The following is a 20,324-nucleotide window of genomic DNA, read 5'->3' as shown; positions in this document are numbered from 1 at the left end:
TAAATACAAATGCAAAAATAAATATTTGCATTTGATAATATTTTAAGATAATGTAATATCATACCAATATATGAGCATGCTAATAACTAAAATCCCAAGAAAACCCTGCAATGTCTGAGTAGCTTCTGGAGAATCCAAGTTAGGGAAACTGTGCCTGTGTTTTTATGAAAATAAGGCTTGATAGGTCACATGTTCTCTTTTTATTAGGTGCTGATGAATAGAAACAAGAAACTAACCTAAGAGGAACGACTCACTGCCACAAACATTTATGCACCACATAAAATCTGAATGGATAGACAGCAGCTCTGTGAACCACGATGGTAATCTAACTATGTTAAAACTGCTGCATAAATACAGGTGGTTGTAGGTTGTGCAGCACTCTATGTCCAGAAGTTGCCCTTCGAGTGAAATGGTAATAATTCTGTCACGTCAATGCTCCTGTTTGGTCTTCTCACACACAGGAAAAATCCATTAATTTCAAACATCAATGTTCATTTATATACAGATTTACATCCTGTGCCTAAATGTGAGGTGCATTATGAGGTGAATGTCAATGAATGATTTTGAAATAAAACAGTATGACATTTTGAATGCTCAATGTAATTTACAACTGATAAATTGTAGGCCACCTCATAAAGCTGAAAAGCAATTTTTTTCCCTTTTACTGATTTTCTCTGAAGGGTAATGAAATGTTGCATTTTTCGGATGAGGGCTGTCAGCGCTGGAGCAATGGTATACAATGTCATAGATCATGCACACCAGGGTTCCACTCTGCATTAACAATGAGCCATAACCCAAACTAAAAAACAGGAAAGGTTGAAGTCTTCCATTTCTCAAGCTTGTGAACTTAACAGCTCCTCTGAGTAAAACTGTCAATTTAACGCCAGTTAACGCTGCATGGATGGACAACTGTTTTCGTGAAGATCTGGGTTGAGGCTGCTATATTTAGAATCACGGGCTGAAAGAAGACTTTCGTATTACCAATAAAAGTTACAATCTAAACCACGTTCGCTGCAAGGAAAGGATATTTTATGCTTTCTGCAAGATCCTGAATGTGATGAGTAACAAAAAACTGTGGGTTTCCGAAATCAGCATTGCCTGAATAAACACTACTCTTGGGAAATAAGGCACGGCAGGTGACTGAGGTGTCAGTGGGGGTGCACTTTGGGGCCAGAGATTATAATTCCACTAGATTTAAAATAGTGATGGAAAAGGATAGACCAGATCTAAGTTAAAGTTCTAAATTGGAGAAGGGCCAATTTCGACAGTATTAGGCAAGAAGCTCCTTGGATGCTGCCTTAACTGCTGTGCTCTTCCAGCACCACTAATCCAGAAAGAACTTTCAAAAGCTGATTGGGGGCAGATGTTCACAGGTAAAGGGACGGCTGGAAAATGGGAAGCCTTCAGAAATGAGATAATGAAAATCCAGAGAAAGTATATTCCTGTTAGGGTGAAAGGAAAGGCTGGTAGGTATAGGGAATGCTGGATGACTGAAAAAAATGAGGGTTTGATTAAGAAAAAGAAGGAAGCATATGTAAGGTATAGACAGGATAGATAGACTGAATCCTGAGAAGAATATAAAGGCAGTATAGAGTATACTTAAGAGGGAAATCAAGGGGGCAAAAAAGGGGACATGAAATAGCTTTGGCAAATAGAATTAAGGAAAATCCAAAGGGTTTTTAGAAATATATTAAGGACAAAAGGGTAACTAGGGAGAGAATAGGGCCACTCAAAGATCAGCATGGCAGCCTTTGTGTGGAGCCACAGAAAATGGGGGACATACTAAATGAGTATTTTGCATCAGTAGTTACTGTGAAAAAGGATATGGAAGGTATAGAATGTAGGGAAATAGAAGGTGACACCTTGCAAAATGTTCATATTACAGAGGAGGAAGTGCTGGATGTCTTGAAACGCATAAAGGTGGATGGACCTGATCAGGTGTATCCTCGAACTCTGTGGAAAGATAGGGAAGTGATTGCTGGGCCTTTTCCTGAGATATTTGTATCATCGATGCCGGAAGACTGGAGGTTGGCTAACGTGGTAACACTGTTTAAGAAGGGTAGTAAGGACAAGCCAGGGAACTATAGACCAGTGAGCCTGACTTCGGTGGTGGGCAAGTTGTTGGAGGGAATCCTGAGGGACAGGTTGTACATTTATTTGGAAAGGCAAGGACTGATTAGGGATCGTCAACATGGCTTTGTGTGTGGGAAATCATGTCTCACAAACTTGATTGAGTTCTTTGAAGAAGTAGCAAAAAGGATTGATGAGGGCAGAGCGATAGATGTGATCTATATGGACTTCAGTAAGTGTTCGACAAGGTTCCCCATGGGAGACTGGTTAGCAAGGTTAGATCTCATGGAATACAGTGAGAACGAGCCATTTGGATACAGAACTGGCTCAAAGGTAAAGACAGAGGGTGGTGGTGGAGGGTTGTTTTTCACACTGGAGGCCTGTGACCATTGGAGTGCCACAAGGATCGGTGCTGGGTCCTCTACTTTTCATTATTTATATAAATGATTTGGATGTGAGCGTGAGGTATAGTTAGTAATTTTGCAGATGACACCAAAATTGGAGGTGTAGTGGACAGCGAAAAAGGTTACCTTAGATTACAACAGGATCTTGACCAGATGGGCCAATGGGCTGAGAAGTGGCAGATGGAGTTTAATTCAGATAAATGCGAGGTGCTGCATTTTGGGTAAACAAATTTTAGCAGGACTTATACACTTAATGATAAGGTCCTAGCGAGTGTTGCTGAACAAAGCGACCTTGGAGTGCAGGTTCATAGCTCCTTGAAAGTGGAGTCGCAGGTAGATAGGGTAGTGAAGAAGGTGTTTGGTATGCTTTCTTTTATTGGTCAGAGTATTGAGTACAGGAGTTGGGAAGTCACGTTGCGGCTGTACAGGACATTGGTTAGGCCACTGTTGGAATATTGCGGCAATTCTGGTCTCCTTCCTATCGGAAAGATGTTGTGAAACTTGAAAGGGTTCAGAAAAGATTTACAAGGAAGTTGCCAGGGTTGGAGGATTTGAGCTATGGGGAGAGGCTGAACAGGCTGGGGTGTTTTCCCTGGAGTGTTGGAGGATGAGGGGTGACTTTATAGAGGTTTACAAAATTATGAGGGGCATGGATAGGATAAATAGGCAAAGTCTTTTCACTGGGGTCAGGGAGTCCAGAACTAGAGGGCATAGGTTTAGGGTGAGAGGGGAAAGATATAAATGGGACCTAAGGGGCAACTTTTTCATGCAGAGGGTGGTACGTGTATGGAATGAGCTGCCAGAGGAAGTGGTGGAGGCTGGTACAACTGCAACATTTAAAAGGCATTTGGATGAGTATATGAATAGGAAGGGTTTGGAGGGATATGGGCCAGGTGCTGGCAGGTGGGACTAGATTGGGTTGGGATATCTGGTCGGCATGGATGGGTTGGATCGAAGGGTCTGTTTCGATGCTGTAGATCCCTATGACTCTATGACTTCAAAGACACCTCCAGTGCATTTCGTTTTGTGGCAATAACACCTCAGTGAGCTATGAACAGAAAGACCACAACTGAAGGTATGAATAGCCTAATAAATATTCTCTAGTAAAGATTCTATATATACAAGACCAATTTTTCCGAAAACTCAAGCTTTCCTAAATTGTTGTCAAACACTCAAGGTCATTAAACTGTAGCGATTTGACAACTCGAGATAATGGGTTATTATTCTTGGTGGGAATTTTTAAATAACCTACTTTAGCAATCTTTTTGGAAGGTAAACACAGCAATACAATAAGTCATGTGATTTGTTCATCAGAAACATTGTCAATGTTGATCCAATAATCTAACGTGATCCCTGATAAATTTGTGGGTGTTTGTGTATGTCGGTGTGTGAAGAGTCACATCTTCGAGGATTGTTATTATAGCTTTTACCTAACTTGAAGATTCATATAAGTTTTGTTCCCAATGTTAGAAAAATTCAGAGAAGAATTAAGATACATTACCACTAGCATTGCTTTAAAGACCCGGCCTCCATACAAACGCAGGTCACTGAGAAACTTTAAGTAGTGCACCTTGGCTTGCAGTGCCGAGAGCTGCAATAGAAAGTAAGAGACTAATATTGAGGTAAAATTTACATTGAGGAGTGATGATGAATTGCTGATGTCTGAATGTGTCAGAATACAGTTGAATATAACTTAGTGTTTAAATATCAAGCATCCTAATATTTCTGTCAATATAGACATTTGTACTGGGGGGAGAAACACAAAATGGAAATTCGTTTAACTCATGCCGATGGATACTCAGCTTCACCACCAAAACTAGAATTTAACAAAATACAGTCAGACTGAGTTCTGGCCCATTAAAAAAGGATTCTTTAGTAATTTCTTGCAGTTTTGAAACTTCTCAGCAATTTAATTATTCTAGAAGGTAAATAGTTGCTAGTTTAACACAGGGAATGTTTAAATTTTTCAGACATTTCTGTAATGTCACATTGTATTACTACATTTTTATTTCTTTATTCATTTAATTGGTGTTAGACCCCATGCAATACCTCTTTTAAAACACAAGAATGTTATACTACTGGTGAAATCACAATTATTCCGTGCCCTACTCTGTTGGTGATAACATTGACAACAATAGTACATCTCCTGTATAAGAAACAAAGTTCCTGCATAATATTGTAGAATTCATAGAACAATATCAGCAGTTATACTGCCGTGAAATATTTTATCTTGTAGATCATTATTAATTTATGGGGAAACGTTACCTTTTTGCCCGGAGGAACAAGATTTTGGTTTGCTTTCAGGATGTGAGAAAGTGCTTTCTTCACATTCTTCTCCTTCATGCTCTGTAAGACCATAGGGGGAAGGAAGGTTTCAAGGCCCCATTCTTTCCTGTGAAAGAATTATAATTCAAAGGGCAGAGGTTACCTTTCTCTAAGATTGCTTGCTTCTAAATTACTGCTTATAAAAGAAAAGCTAAGTCAAAACATGTTGCACAGAATTCTAACTCAGCCTTTTGATTCATAAATAATGTAAGATGGTGGATTTTCTTAACCTTGTGTGATTATAACTGGTAAGGCAGTGTAAGCTGCTCACCCCTAAATATACTCTATTTTGAGAATGCAGTAATGGATCACTTTCGTTAACTGCTGCAGTCTGTCTGTTGCGTTTCCGAGATGATCCAAAGATAAGAGAGAATTTCCAGAATTTTTGATCTACTGACAACAAAGAAATGGAGATATCCTTCCAAGTTAGGATAGTGTGCGGTTGGAGGGGAAGTTGGCAATGGTGGTACTCAGTAGAGAGTGAGGATTGCAAATGCTGGAGATCAAAGTCAAGAGCGTGTTTTTAGATTAGATTAGATTAGATTACTTACAGTGTGGAAACAGGCCCTTCGGCCCAACAAGTCCACACCGACCCGCCGAAGCGCAACCCACCCATACCCCTACATTTACCCCTTACCTAACACTACGGGCAATTTAGCATGGCCAATTCACCTGACCTGCACATCTTTGGACTGTGGGAGGAAACCGGAGCACCCGGAGGAAACCCACGCAGACACGGGGAGAACGTGCAAACTCCACACAGAGAGTCGCCTGAGTCGGGAATTGAACCCGGGTCTCTAGCGCTGTGAGGCAGCAGTGCTAACCACTGTGCCACCGTGTTGCTGGACGGCAGGTCAGACATCATCCAAGGAGCAGAGAATCAACGTTTCGGACATAAGCCCTTCATCAGCCATTCCTGATGAATAATGGTACTCACAAATATCTACTCTCCTTGTCTTTCTAGGTGGTGGAAATTGTAGTTTTGGAAGGTGCTATCAAAGGAGACTTGGTGAGTTGCTACAATTCATCTTATATATGGGAAACATTGCTGTTTCTTTGCATGGCAGAAAGAATCAGTGTTTATAATGGGAGCGCAGAGTGGAGACAATGAAGAATGAATGTAACTTGAAAATTGGTGGTTGGTGGGATGTCTCTGAAGTTTTTTTTGTCAAACTATAGTTTAGATTAGCAGTAAATTTGAATTTGGGAATAATCTCTGCTAAGTGCAAATTCGTCAATGTAACACTGCTATACATGAAATAAAGGAGAGAGAACGAGGAATGACAAGCCAGTTAGCCTGACATCCATCATCTGGAAATGTGGAAATCTATTATTCAGGAAATATTTACAATCCACTTAAATTAAATGAATATGGTTTCTTGAAAGGAAACCCTGTCTGACAAATTTATGAGAGTTTTTTCAGGATGTAACAAGAAGGCTAAGATATTGGGGCATTGATAAATGTGCTCTTTGGATTTACAAAAGGCATTTGATAAAGCACCACACAAGAGCATGGAAAAGGAGTCAATATGTTATCATGGATTGGTTAACAGACAGGGAGCAGACAGTAGGGATGAATAGAGCATTTTCAAAGTGTGTGATTTACTTTAATCTAATCCAATCTGAACTTCCTTAGTTGGTCTTTTTTGCTGAGTATTTGTTTCTCAATGGAGTGCATTTTCATTGAATATTTTGAATTCTTTTCTGAAATGTTCTGTACTTGTTGGAGATAGCCATTACATGGCACTTTCAAGATAGGAACATTGCTTATCATTTAACAGCCCAAGACTGAATATTTTCCAGTCATTGCTGTACTTGGACACAGGCTGCTACAGTATCTAAGTCATGGCAGAAGTAATCTAAATCCAAACCAACAAGAGCCTTGCAGCTGATCTGCCTCTGGTGTGACAAATGAGTCTCACTGATACGTACTTGATGATTCCAGCTTCCTCAACATGAATTTAGTTTTTGATCAAATCGGACAGAGGTTGCTTAACTGGCCTGATTTCTTATTAAAAAAAATTGAATGAGATTTTTCTGCAGAAGTGGCAATGAGCTGACAGTACTTATTGATATTAAATATTACATTGTAACCTCTGATAACCAACATAGAAATTAAATCAGAAGGCTACTCTAAGTGTTGCCCCACTGTTCCAGAACCTCTGCCGTTTCAATGTCTCACCAAGGGACCGAACATTGAAACATATGAAAGGCACAAAGTTTCTTTACCTAGGAGATATATCCATTAAAGTCTTCCATCAAAGATAGGGCTTGTCCACTGCAATGTAAACACATTTTTAATGCTGTTTTATGTTTTAGTTACTGCCAATAATTTCGCTGCCATTGCAGACTTAATTTGCTAAGTGTGGGATTCTCATTCATTGTTGTTGATTTTTAAAAATCAAACAAAGTAATCCCAATATTCTTCTCTTGTGTGATTGGCCTCTTTTCTCTCTCTTACTTTTTTTGCACACAGTTTCAATTTTTGAATACCATTTTTTAATATAATGTTGGATTAAATAAACCAACTAATACTTCCTAGTTCAGACTCTATGCTGTTCATCAATGATTCTACAACCTGAATGGTAAAGTAAAAGTCTTGTCATTTTTCTGACACAGGTCCCAGATCTCCTGCAGTGAATGTCATGTGATTCTAATTAGTCAGTTGTTAAATCAATAAATTACAAAGCCATTCTCTTCTTCACCGCCATTGTTTTAATTACAGTATAGTTGAAAAGCTGAAATACACATATCCAAATCCAAGTACAGGAACCAAAATATCACTGCACAGTAATTTTTCCACCAGAGAACTGTTGAACACAACACATTCTTCAGAGGTGCTCCGGAAATGTGAATGATTGTAAATGAAAAATATTAGTTACCAATCTTTGGCACTTATTACTGGGGAGGGACTACTGGACAGGGAAAAGACTGTTATATTTCTTGGTGTGACAAAACCCCAAGTGATTTTACTCATTTTCAAAAGATAAAATATGTTCTGACTAATAACTCTCCAATGCTCTCTAAAACTGAGCATACGTACTGCCGTTTTCTCACCTAAATGAGAAGCAATATCCTGCTGACATTTGTGGCGTAGAAGGTGAAGTTCTAATTAAATTTCTGTCAGCCAGCTATCAAAAGTCATGCGCCAGTAGAATGTTTACATCCAATTAATTGTGAAAGCTATGACAATGACCTCATTAATTTTTTTCAACTATTCTGGTTTAACAGTTTTAGGAGCTCACATATGCTAATAAGTACTGCCTGTGCAAGGACATACAAATGATACTAAAGTTATCATGTTCCCTGCAACACAATAATTTACCACCACCACTGATTCTGTTGTATTAAAACACTGTAGAACTGTGATGAACAGAATAAATCAAACTTAATCAGGACATGCTATGCTTGGTAACTGATGAGCATCATCCCATATAATGCACTGAGGTTGCACCTGAGCCAGCCTCAGCCATCTGGAGGAATGCCCAGCACAGCAGGAAGAAGGTCAATGCCCTTCTCCACTCAGTCTGGATAACTGCCACCATCTCCTCTCTGCAACTGTACCCACCTTCCATCAAGGCTCATGCTCTACCCTTCCCACTCTTAGGTGCTACATTTTGCCTGCCTCCCCCACACTCTTGTCCACCTCAAAAAGACAAGACAACACAGGCAAGGCAGGCATGCTGTGAGCACAAGGTGAGTGAGCGCTAAGACAGGGCTCACACGGTGCCTGACCTCGTGGGCAAAATGTTCTTGCAGCAGCTTTTCAATGCTTGCCATGAGGATGTTGAGAGGCTGGCAGGTTTCGGATGCCAGAGACAAAAAAATCTGCAGATGCTGGAATCCAAGTTACACAGGCAGGAGGCTGGAAGAACACAGAAAGCCAGGCAGGAGGTGGAGAAGTCGACATTTTGGGAAAAAGGGTTACACCCGAAACGTCGACTTCTGCACGTCCTGATGCTGTCTGGTTTGCTAGGTATCAGATGCCAACATTCATGGATGGAAGGGGAGTGTGGAAGGTGCCCTGACGTATCTCCTCAGATGGTGTTGCCAGGTCTCCAAGATGGCTTTTCAGAGGAGCAAGCGGCCAGCTGGGTGGCCTGGTACCTGCTCTGATTTTCACATGGAGAATATTCAATGTCCAGCTTCCTTGTGATGGGCGGTAGGTTAGGAAGTTGCATGTTAATTTGGACAAGATGTACAGTTCATGACGATGACAAGTAATGATTGCTCTTTATAGGTATCTTACCGCTGTTTAGCATGAATCTCATCTCAACCTGCAGAACTTGGTTTGAAAGTACAGCTGGTTGCTCCGGACATTGGGAAAGGCCATGCTGGACTATTTGAGAAATTCTGCCAGGTTACTCACCGCAGCCCACGTCATTCAGGGCCCTGGATGATTCTGCCCATAGAGGTAACTGTTTATGGAATGTATAAAGTCAGGCAGAATCAAAGGGCTAATTTTAATGTAGCATAAGGACTGGAGAGCGTCTAAGTACTGCATGTCATCTCTTTTTAGAAAGGACTGGGCAATAAGGAGGCCTTTCCCTGATCGAAGATCCCAGGGACACTGTTCTGCCAGCTGAGAGCTGCCTGTCAGCCAGAGATAGTATGGGTCAGGGATCCAGCCTTGGGTGACTGTCTGTGTGCCGTTTGCACATTCTCCCCATGTCTGTGTGGGTTTCCTCTGGGTGCTCTGGTTTCCTCCCATAATCCAAAGATGTGCAGTTCAGATGAATTGGCAATGCTAAATTGTCCATAGTGTTCAGGAATGTGTAGATTAGGTGCATTACCCAGGTGTAAATATAGGGCTGGGAGAATGGGTCTGGTTGGATTACTCTTCGGAGGATCGGTGGAGACTTGTTGGGCTGAACGGCCTTTTTCCTACACTGTAGGGATTCTATGATTCCATGATTTTTCATATTTTGGCAGTGGACACTCTCTGTGATAAACCCACTAAGATCCAGAACTGGCAAGGACTTAGGCATAGGATGAATGATAATGAGAGGGTGGTTGCAGATTTGGGCGGCAGAGGAGGGGAGTTTGATAGGTAGAGACAGCAGGTAGGCCAGGGAAGGCAGCTCTCAGCTCCTTCATGAAGCCAGGTCCCTCAATAAAGCACCCCATGAACCTGCCGCCATTTCCAGGAGCCCATATGCAGCCACAGCAGGGTTTGCTTTATGGAGCTCCCACAGGGGCATCCACCACCACCTCGGGGTGAATATCCATGGCAGCAGCATGAGAGTCTAAAAGGAGCATCGATTGAGAGTGGGGCCTGAGCGATGTACATAAGCCAACCTGCCCTAGAGTTAATCAGGGCAGTGGCAGCAATCTGGCAGGTACAACATCCACTGGTTTCACACCAAATTAAATATCCTCTACCACCAAACTCACCATGTGGGAAGGCATTCCGTTTCAATGAAGCAGTCAGGTGAAAATGGTTAGAACTGTAAATTTATTAATAGTCCTGCTTTAGGGTATTTTCAGGATATTAACTGCTTTGAAGAAAGGAGAGAGAGAATTCCTGTCACAAGAATATGAACTAATTTGATCACAATACTTTTAGAAACTGAAATTTTGTTTAGAATGCTTAACTGTTTGTTCTGAAAGAAATTAATATAAATTTCCAATGGGTGTTATAAACAGTCAATAGAGAGAATATACAGAGTAAAACATTTTGCATGACATGGATTATGAGACACAGTTACTAGCTGGATCTAGTGTACAGTCAAAGCATTATTTGAATCTAACCATGGAGAGTTAATTCCAGTCAGGAGTTAGTCATGCCCATTGATGGATATTCATTCATTCCTTTGCCAATACACCAAATATCGCAAATTATTGTCTGAATCATCAAAAGCCTTTTCATTACTTACTCAATGTATTTAAGAGAGACTTTCTGTGATTGTTTGGTGCTGATAGTCAAAATATACATCTGTAATGCAGCAAGTCGGAGAGCCACATCATACTTCAGCTCAGGTCCAAATCGTTCCTGCACCACGTCATTGCAACTCTGACAGAGAAACAATAAAGGGATAGATGTCACCAAGCAGAAATGTCTCACCCCAAGATAATCAATGATCTGTGAAACCCATCACCTGCCAATACACCAGTATCCAAAACTGAATGTAGCTATAGCTTTTCAGTATTATATATTAGCAGCAATTTTTCTGTTTCCCTATTTCAACTGATAACAAGTACAGATGGTAATTTTACAGAAAGGTCACACATACCAATTTTATTTTGAGTCGAGTGTGCCACTTTGGTGTACAGTCTTGAGCAGGTAGAAGAGAATCTATGATGATGGTAACTGCCACCTCATCCAATGGGCAATGTTCCATCTTTACATGCAGGAAATTTTTATATATGCAGTTTAGAGAATGTTTACTAAATTGATTCTGAGGATGAAAGGGTTTCTTGGTGAGGAAATTTGAGCAGGTTGGACCAGAACTCAAATGAGTTCAGGATAATGAAACGTGTACATATTGAAAATAATAAGATTCTGAAGGATTTGAAAGTGTAAGCGCCGAGAGGATGTTTCCCCTCATCACAGAATTGGAGACCTAGGGGGGAGCGTTTTATATAAGGGGTCTCCTCTTTGAGACTGAGACTTTTTTTTCCACTCAGAGGGTCATCAGGCTTTGGAGGTCTCTTCCACGAAAAGCATAGGAGGCTGGGTCATTGAATTATTCAAGACTTAGCTTGTCAAATCTTTGATCTACAAGACAGTCAAGATTTAAAAGGCACAGACAAGAAAACAGAGTTGAGGTCACCATCACCTTTGTATGGCAAAGGTGGCTTAAGGATCAAATGGCCTATTCTTGTTCTTATTTCTTCTGAAATCATTTTACATTTCTCTCTCTTTCTTCCTTCTGGCATCCACTATAGATGTTATATAGAGATGTCAGCCTGTGAGGAGTACTGAACCCACCTTGCTACTCCTGCCTTGCTCAGATATATACACTGATTTACAAACAAGAATGCATGCATTATTGTAATCCATAATAAACATGTTCAAGATTTACTCAGTGGGAGGGTTATCAGTTTTGTGGTTTGTGGATTGACAATGTTCATCACAGGCTGGCCTTCCCTTCTTACTTTGGCTCTCTTATAGAAGCAAAGAAGAGTTGAAGACAAACAGCAAAGACCAGCAAAGTATCTGAGCTGTGCCTTCAAAAGAAGTGTGGATATCTTTGTTATATGTGCCATCCAAGAAGATTTCTGAAAAGTATCATCTACCTATCTCAGGGGGAACTGGTACACAGCCTGAAAGCTCTCAACTGATACTTCATAATTGATAGGACAAAACTCAATCACACAGTTAGTTACACAGTGTGTGGAATTATTAATATTTTCATTTGGAGAAGGCACAGTATGGAGGTTGGTCATTGGAAGTAGAGGTCGCTGTGACATGCATCCTGGCCCTTTCAGATTCTCTTATGGAGACAATAGCAAGCCTGAATTCGATAAAATATTTCTGTTATTAGCAGACCCAGGAATGGGAATGGAGGGGAAATACCTCTCAAAATGAGTGTCTTGAACCTCTTCCCTTCTCCCAAATGCTAATGATTTCAGATGCTTTATATGTGAGCTATTACTCATCAAAAGTGACTATTTTCATTCAAAACTGATCTGTTACAAGTGTCATTTTTAAGGATAAAGTTAAAAATCACCCAACACCAGGTTTATTCGGAAGCACAAATTTTCAGAGGGTTGCTCCTTCATCAGATAGCTGTCCTCAGGACAGCAACCTGATAAAGTAACAATGCTCCGAAAGTTAATGCTTCCAAATAAACTTGTTGCACTATAACCTGGTGTTGGGTGGTTTTTAACTTTGCCCACCCGAGTTCAACACCAGCTTCTCCATATCATGACTTTTAAAGATGATCAGAGTCTGTAATATTAAGCTCTTATTAGATACTTCTGAAGCAATTTGGGATGTTATTCTACTTTAAATGTGCAATACAGATACAAGTTACAATTATTCTTTAATCTTGTCTTCAATTGATGACCAAAGATTGAATCTTCCCTTTTCACGACTGTTGATTGTTTTGCTTTCATACGCAATATATTAGTCCAGAAATTACAGTTGATGAAATGAGCAAATAATCATTTCATATATTAGCAAGGCATTCTTACATCAATTATTGAATGCAAGCATTAAGCTCTTCAGTTAATTGAGCACATAGCAGACAAAGAAACGTGGGAGATGATTCCACAATCTGAAATGTTCACAAGGTGCAATTCAGCAAATGTATTTCTTTGTTTCACATTTTTCATTATTCTTGCCAACACAAGTTACTGTGTATAAAAAAATCTAAAATTAACTTGCAATTTGACCAGTAGAAATGTTTAAATTGCACTCTGGTAAGGGGATATTGCTTTGCTTGTCTAACTGTTCATTTATCCTCACCTTTAAGAGATTTTGAACTTACCTCTTTGAAGAAAGTTTGCTCCATTTCCCTATTATCTTCTCATGTGTCTCAGTGTCAAATTTTCACTCTATAACAATCCTGCGAAGCACTTTCAGATGTACCATTACATAAATGCAAGAAAAGTAAATACTGTGTATGCTGGAATTCTGAAACAAGCATAGAGATACTCAGCAGGTCTGGCAGCATCTGTGGAGAGAGAAACAGAGTTCATGTTTCAAGTCCTGTATGAATCTTCTGAAAAAAGAGTTATACCGGATTCGAACATTAACTCTGTTTCTCTCTCCACAGATGCTGTCAGACCTGCTGAGTTTCTCTAGCCTTCTCTGTGTTTGTTATGAATGCGAGATTGCTGGATACAGTTTATGAAAGTAAAAACTAAATAATGTATCAAACACATAATTTGACAGATCAACTAGTATCAGAGTAAAGATGCACTTACCTGAACATATAAATACTCAAAAGCAACTGCATCCCTCCGCAATAAATCAATAGGATCCTTTGGGACGAAGCTGATTCGGAAAAGACACTTCATCTTGTGGGAGCCCGGCCTCTGTGTCACCTAAAGCAAAGTAATATCAGATGCAGGGCAACTGGACAGGGACTCCAAGATCCACAATAATAAACTAGTCTTAAAGCACAAAGCCCCATTACTTAATGGCTCAGTTTCTGAGATGACCACAAGAATTTGATTCTAAACACTGCTGCACCTTCAAAATTCAGCTTCTCAAGGCGATGTGCCTTGACCCATGGTGCAAGAGATAGATGCTCAATGCATCATACACTGTCACTTTGGAGCAAAATAGGAATTCCTACTGGAATTTTGTATCTATGTTGTACTGTTGAGTAATCTTTTGCAAATACCTTGAGAGTTTGGTCTGGATTAATAATTGATCAATAGAGTCTTGGATATAAACTTTGTGCTATTGGTAGATAGTGTTATTATTTGTTTGATATCCTACATTAAAGAAATTTGTGCTTCAGGCAAAATTTCCCTCCAGAGCAGAGGTCATTGGAGACCTAGTGAATGCTAGCATAGGATAACTTAAAAAAAAACAGAAAGTTAGTGCAGGAGAAGTTTGGAAGAATGTAGTTTAAGACCACAATAATGAGAGAAGCTCTATTGTAAATTGACATTTTAATGGACTTTTTGAAATATCTGTTTGACAATATTATTTTTGAAATTGCCCAATCTATATTCTATATGACAAAATAAAATACTCTGGATTCCATAAAGGTGACATAAAGCCAGAAAATGCTGGTAATTCTCAGCTGGTCTTGCAGCATCTGTTGTGTAAGAAGCAGAGTTAACATGCCTTCACGGTTGATTTTTGACTCTTCCCTTCCTTTCCTTGACTTCTCTGCCTCCATTTCTGGGGACAAGTTGTAAAGCAAATTAATCATAAGTCCACAAACTCTCACAGCGACAAGATGTCACTTCCTTCCATCCTGCTTCTTGCAAGGACTCAGTTTCATTTTCTAAGTTACTTTGTTCGGATTATGCCATCACCGACACTATCGCTTTCTAATACTCTTTTTCCCTCAGCTGAGGACACTCCCCATGTCACCAATATCCCTTCTACTTCATGCTCTTCTTCTTTCACGTCTTCTTCTGCTCAGAATTGGGATAACGTTCCATTTGTCGAACCATCCGCTCCACCACCATTATCCAATGGATTATTTTTGCCACTTTCAGTATGATGACACTATCAAACACATCTTTCCCTCCCCTTCCAGCATTCTAAAAGGACCAATCCTCCACTGGATTTCCTATTCCACTTCTTTGTTATCTCTACAACCTTTCTCTTCCTCCAACCACTCTTCAATGCAAATACATTAAGGTGCAATGTTTGCTCATTTACATCTTTTCTTCTTATCATCCAAGGTCCCAGGTTACCCCTTCAAATGAAACAGTAATTTACATACACCTCTTTCAATGTAGTGTATTGCATTTGCTGCTGGACATGGTCTCCTATACATTAGGGATACTAAATACAGATTTACATATCCGATTAGCCACAAGAATGCACCTGAGTGTCCAATCACTTGTCAGTTGAATTCTCCACTTTGCTTCCATTCTGATCTTCCTTCCTTTGGCTTGTTGTAATGCTCCAATGAGGCTCTTTCGGTCTCAAGGACCAGTGTCTTTTGACTGGCTATTTTACTACCTCAACAATCTGTTCAACAGTTTCAGTTCATAACTTTTCTGTCCATTTTGTTTTACTATTTGGATTCTTTTCCACTTGTTTATCTTTTATCATGCTTGTTTTGCTTTTGGATGGGAGCAATTCAGAATCTCATCATTCACACATTTTCCAGATACGCTGTTGTTTATTTACTTGCCCTACTGCCACTTACTTTAGCCTTGCACCATGAAGCCTCTTGTAATTTAATCTCTTTCACACTGAACTCCGCCACAAACGTACACCCTTATTCTTCTTTCCCACCATCTGCCCCTTCACATCTGCAAAGCCTACTACCTTTGCCCAGACTGATGAAAACTCTCGGACCTGAAATGCTCATGTTATTTCTCCATCCACAAATGCTGCCAGACATTAGATTAGATTACTTTAGATTACTTACAGTTTGGAAACAGGCCCTTCGGCCCAACAAGTCCACACCGACCCGCTGAAGCGCAACCCACCCATTCCCCTACACTTATCCCTTTTTACCTCACACTACGGGCAATTTAGCATGGCCAATCCACCTAACCTGCACATCTTTGGACTGTGGGAGGAAACCGGAGCACCCGGAGGAAACCCACGCAGACACGGGGAGAATGTGCAAACTCCACACAGTCGGGAATTGAACCCGGGTCTCTGGCACTGTGAGGCAGCAATGCTAACCACTGTGCCACCGTGCCGTCCCATGTTGATTATTTATAACACTTCCTTTCACAATTCTATAGAATTTGACAAGCATTTATATTAAAATTCCTGGGAAATTCTTGACTTGGTAAATGCATATTGTACAAATTTTAACCTGTAAGGGCTGTGATTGATCAATTTAATTCATGCGGATATCGGGCAGACCAATATGAAAGTCAGAGTTCAGATGGACTGGCTCAGTGTTGGACTTGGAAAATATAATCACATCAGAAGCTGTACCTGGAAGATGAACTCTTCCATATCTTTGAGAACAAGGTCCCCTCATGACTTTAAAAGTGAAAATGGCGCTTAGAAGCTTTCATTGAAATAATATGTTGGATATAATATGTTGAATGGCAGTGCCTTGATTCTGATATCACTGTAAATCTCTAGTTTATGAAGTCATTAGAATTCTAAAATGTAGTAACTATCTCTGGCCAACTGTCAACTATTTGCATTATTATACAACGCATGATGAAAATTTGTTGCACAATGTTTCCTCACCACAGCTCATTATGGTTTAAGAATCATCTGGTTGGTTTATTGCCACCATTACCTTTTCTGGTAGGGATCAACAGGCCTTGCTTGGTCTTGTGAAGCAAAGGGGAAAAAAAACTTGGTAATCTAATGAAAAAGAGCTCTTGTCCTAAATAGGTTGTTGTTTATTGATTGCTATTGCCAGGCATTGTTGCTAAGACAATGAGGGATAGGTCAACATCTTTGAATTTCAGAGCTGTTTCTCATTGCTTCAATCCAAATGTCACATTGAGCAATGCTTAATGCATTTCACTGCATTAATTATTTCAGACTATAATACTTTATGCAATATCTCCCAGCATACTATTGCCCCTTTTGTTAATATTTGCAAATTTGTTTATTAAACTAAATAGCAGGGGCAGGGATCAAATTAGGAAAGATCTGGCAAATCAAACAGAAGTGACAGACCAAGAGAGAAGTAATCATTTTGAGAAATCTTAAACATACTGTAACAAGAAGGGAAAGAGAATCACATTGAAGAGTAATTAACGTAAGACTAGAGGTTACAATGATAATAAAAGGACAAATATAAAGGCTCTATCCGAATGCAGGTCGCATTCACATCACAACAGATGAACTGACAATAGAAACAGAAATAAAGAGGTAGTGCCTAATAGTGATTACAACGTCCTGGCTGCTACATGACATAGATTGAATAAAGTTTGAAATACATTATATTGAACAGCAGTGACTTGATTCTGGTGAATCTGTAAATCTCTGGTTTATGAAATCATTAGAATCCAAAAGAGAGCAACTGCCTCTGCGTATTCCAGATGAATGGCTTTTGCCCGAAACATTGATTTTCCTGCTCCATGGATGCTGCCTGGCCTGCTGTGCTTTTCCAGCCCCACTCTAATCTTGACTCTGCGTGACTGTTAACTATTTGTATTATTATTAAACACTGAAGGGTATGTGACATTTTGGAAGGACAGGAAGTTAGGAAAAGATCATAAAATCATAGAATTGCTACAGTGTGAAAAGAAACCATTTGGCCCATCAAGTCTGCACACCCCCTCAGAAGAGCATCCCATCTAGATCCACCCTATCCCAAGCCGATCCCCATAACCCCACATTTACCATGGCCAATTCACCCAACCTGCACATCTTTGGTCCGTGGGAAGAAACTGGAACACCCAGTGGAAACCCATGCAGGAATGGGGACAATGCACAAACTCCACACAGACAGTCACCCAAGGTTATAATTGAACCTGGGTCCCTAGCGTTATAAGGTAGCAGTGCTAAATACCTAAGTACAGGAAACCAGGACAGAGAACTAGTTTGCATAGAGATGAGAAATAATAAAGACAATAAATTACTTGTGGAAAAGCTGTACAGGCGCTGTAAGTGTAAACATTTGGTATTATCAGCATAAAGGAACACATAACAGGAATTTGTTAGAAAGGCACAGCAAGAATCATAGGGGAGTGTCAATTTACAAATAGACTGGAAAACGTGGCCTGATGAGAAGGTCATAGAAGTTTTTGGGATAGTTTCTTAGAATAGCACATTCTGGAGCCAATCAGGGACTAGATCCACGATTGCACAAACGAGATTCATTAGTTGTAGTGAAGGCACCCTTAACTTGCATTAACTAATAATAAAATAGAATTTTCCATTCAGTTTGAGGGTGAAAAGCATGGATCCAAGACTAGTATTTTATACAAGGGCAATTATGAGGGCACAGAATCAGAGCTGGCAAACTTTAGCGTAAGAGGTAGGTCAATAGAGATGAAGTGGCAGACATTTAAGGGGATATTTCAGAATCCATAGAATAACTCCATTCCAATGAGAAGGAAGAAGACCAAAGAGAGGGTCCAGTATCTGTGGTTAACTAAGAAAAAGTTGAAAGTAGCAACAATCTTGAGGAAAATGCATATATTTATACAAGGATGTGTGACAGGTCAGAAGATGCAATGAAATATTTAAAAAAACAAAGAATTATAAAATAGGAGGGAGAATGAGAGTAAAAGAGAAAGCTAGCTAGAAATATAAATAGAGATGAGTTTCAATAGATATTTTATAAAGAAAAAAGCAAACAAAGCAAGTAGGGTTAATAGAAGTTAATAGAACATAGTTAATACCTGTATTAATTAAAATAAGAAGGTGGCAGATGAATTGAACAGATATTTTGCACTGGTCTTCATAATGGGGATACAGGTAACAGCTTTGAAATAATAATAAATCAGGAAATGGAAGGGAATGAGTACTGAAGACAATTACAATCACCAGGGAAGTGGCACTGAGCAGACTGTTGGAGCTGAGGGCTGACAAGTCCCTGGCTCCTGATGACCTCATCCTACGGTCTTAAAAAGAAATTGCTATTAAACTAGTTGATGTGTTGACCTTAATTTTCCTGAATTCCTTAATTTGGGAAGGCCCCATTTGAAGATAGCTTATTGAAAACGAAAGGACACCGAAAGCAGGAAAATGCAGGCCAGTTAATTTAAAATCTGTCATAGGACAGATGGCATTATTAAAAAAATGTCAAGGTGATAAGGCAGAGTCAACACGATTTTGAGAAAACTAGGTTATGCTTAATTAAATTATCAGAGTTCTTTGCAGAATTAACATACACTGTGGATATACTGTACTTAGGTTTCCAAAAGGTATTTGATAAAATGCCACATCAAAGGTAACTGCTGAAAATAAAAACTCATGGTGGAGGGTGAAACATATTGATATAGATCAAAAATTGGCAAGTTAACAGGAAACAAAAAGTCAACATTAAAGGGTTATTTTCTTGTTGACAAGAGGTAGTGTGCCACAGGAATCAGTGCTTACAATTTATATAATGGACTTGCATGAAGAAGCCAAAGGTATGGTTGCTATATTTGCCGATACACAACGATAGGTAGGAATAGTTTTGAAGAGGGCATAAGGAGGATAAAGATCGATTAAGAGACACTAGGCAAAACATCTGGCAAAGGGATTTTAATGTAGGAAAATGTGAAATTGTTCATTTTTGGCTGGAAGACTAAAGAAACATATCCTCTTTATGGTGAGAGTTGCAGAGCTATGAGGTGCAAAGGGTGTTCTAGTGTATAAATTACAGAAGTTAATAATACAGAATTGCAAGTAATTAAGAAAGCCAATGGATTATCACTGTTTATTGCAAGGGAATACAACCGCAGGATCTTATGCATCACCTAGACAGGGCACTGATGGAGCCAAATCTGGAATACTGTGCACAGCACTGGTCTCCTTATTTAAGGAAGGATGTAAATGTATTGGATGCATTTCAGAGCAGACTTACTGGACTAATACCTGACGTGGTTGGGTTGCATTATGCAAAAAGGTTGGAAAGGCTAGGCTTGGATACAGCTGGAAAGGCTACGCTTTTACTCACTGGAGTTCAGAAGAGTAAGATTAAGACAGAATGTTCCTGAGGGTCTTGATGGGGGACATGTGGAAAGAATATTTGCTCTTGTAGATGAATCAAGAACTAGAGGTCACTGATTCAAAATACTGAACGGATGGTGGGTTTTGGAAGTCTATTCCTCAAAAGGCAGTGGAAACAAAGTTTTTGAAAATCTTTGAAGAGATAATTGGATATTTGATAAGAATGAGGCTGAAAGGTTATTTGCGTCAGCCAGGAATGTGGAGTATTCAGATTAACCATAGCCATATAGAATGATGGAGCAAGCTCCAATAGCCAAGTGGCCTACTACTGCTTCTAACTCAATGTTGTT

The 20,324-nt window shown here is 39.7% G+C and overlaps 1 protein-coding gene across 3 annotated transcripts in view; it reads right to left on the bottom strand.

Annotated features, from left to right (window-relative positions):
* Positions 1-20,324, bottom strand: part of frmpd4 (FERM and PDZ domain containing 4) — a 646,818-nt gene that overhangs the window by 17,705 nt on the left and 608,789 nt on the right. For all 3 annotated transcript variants that reach the window (XM_087992956.1, XM_087992958.1, XM_087992957.1), the window contains exons 9-12: positions 13,674-13,793; positions 10,676-10,812; positions 4,740-4,866; positions 3,976-4,065 (exon numbers count right to left, since the gene is read on the bottom strand). In XM_087992956.1, coding sequence (XP_087849082.1) covers positions 3,976-4,065; positions 4,740-4,866; positions 10,676-10,812; positions 13,674-13,793 — 474 coding nt within the window. The remainder of the gene's footprint in view (positions 1-3,975; positions 4,066-4,739; positions 4,867-10,675; positions 10,813-13,673; positions 13,794-20,324) is intronic.

The sequence above is a fragment of the Chiloscyllium plagiosum genome, unplaced genomic scaffold (genome assembly GCF_037043375.1).
Source record: "Chiloscyllium plagiosum isolate Xiang-an unplaced genomic scaffold, Cpla_swu_hap1 HiC_scaffold_12, whole genome shotgun sequence".
In the NCBI taxonomy this organism is placed as follows: domain Eukaryota; kingdom Metazoa; phylum Chordata; class Chondrichthyes; order Orectolobiformes; family Hemiscylliidae; genus Chiloscyllium; species Chiloscyllium plagiosum.
The sequence above is the reverse complement of the archived record's forward strand: the minus strand, read 5'-3'. Positions and strand labels throughout refer to the sequence as shown.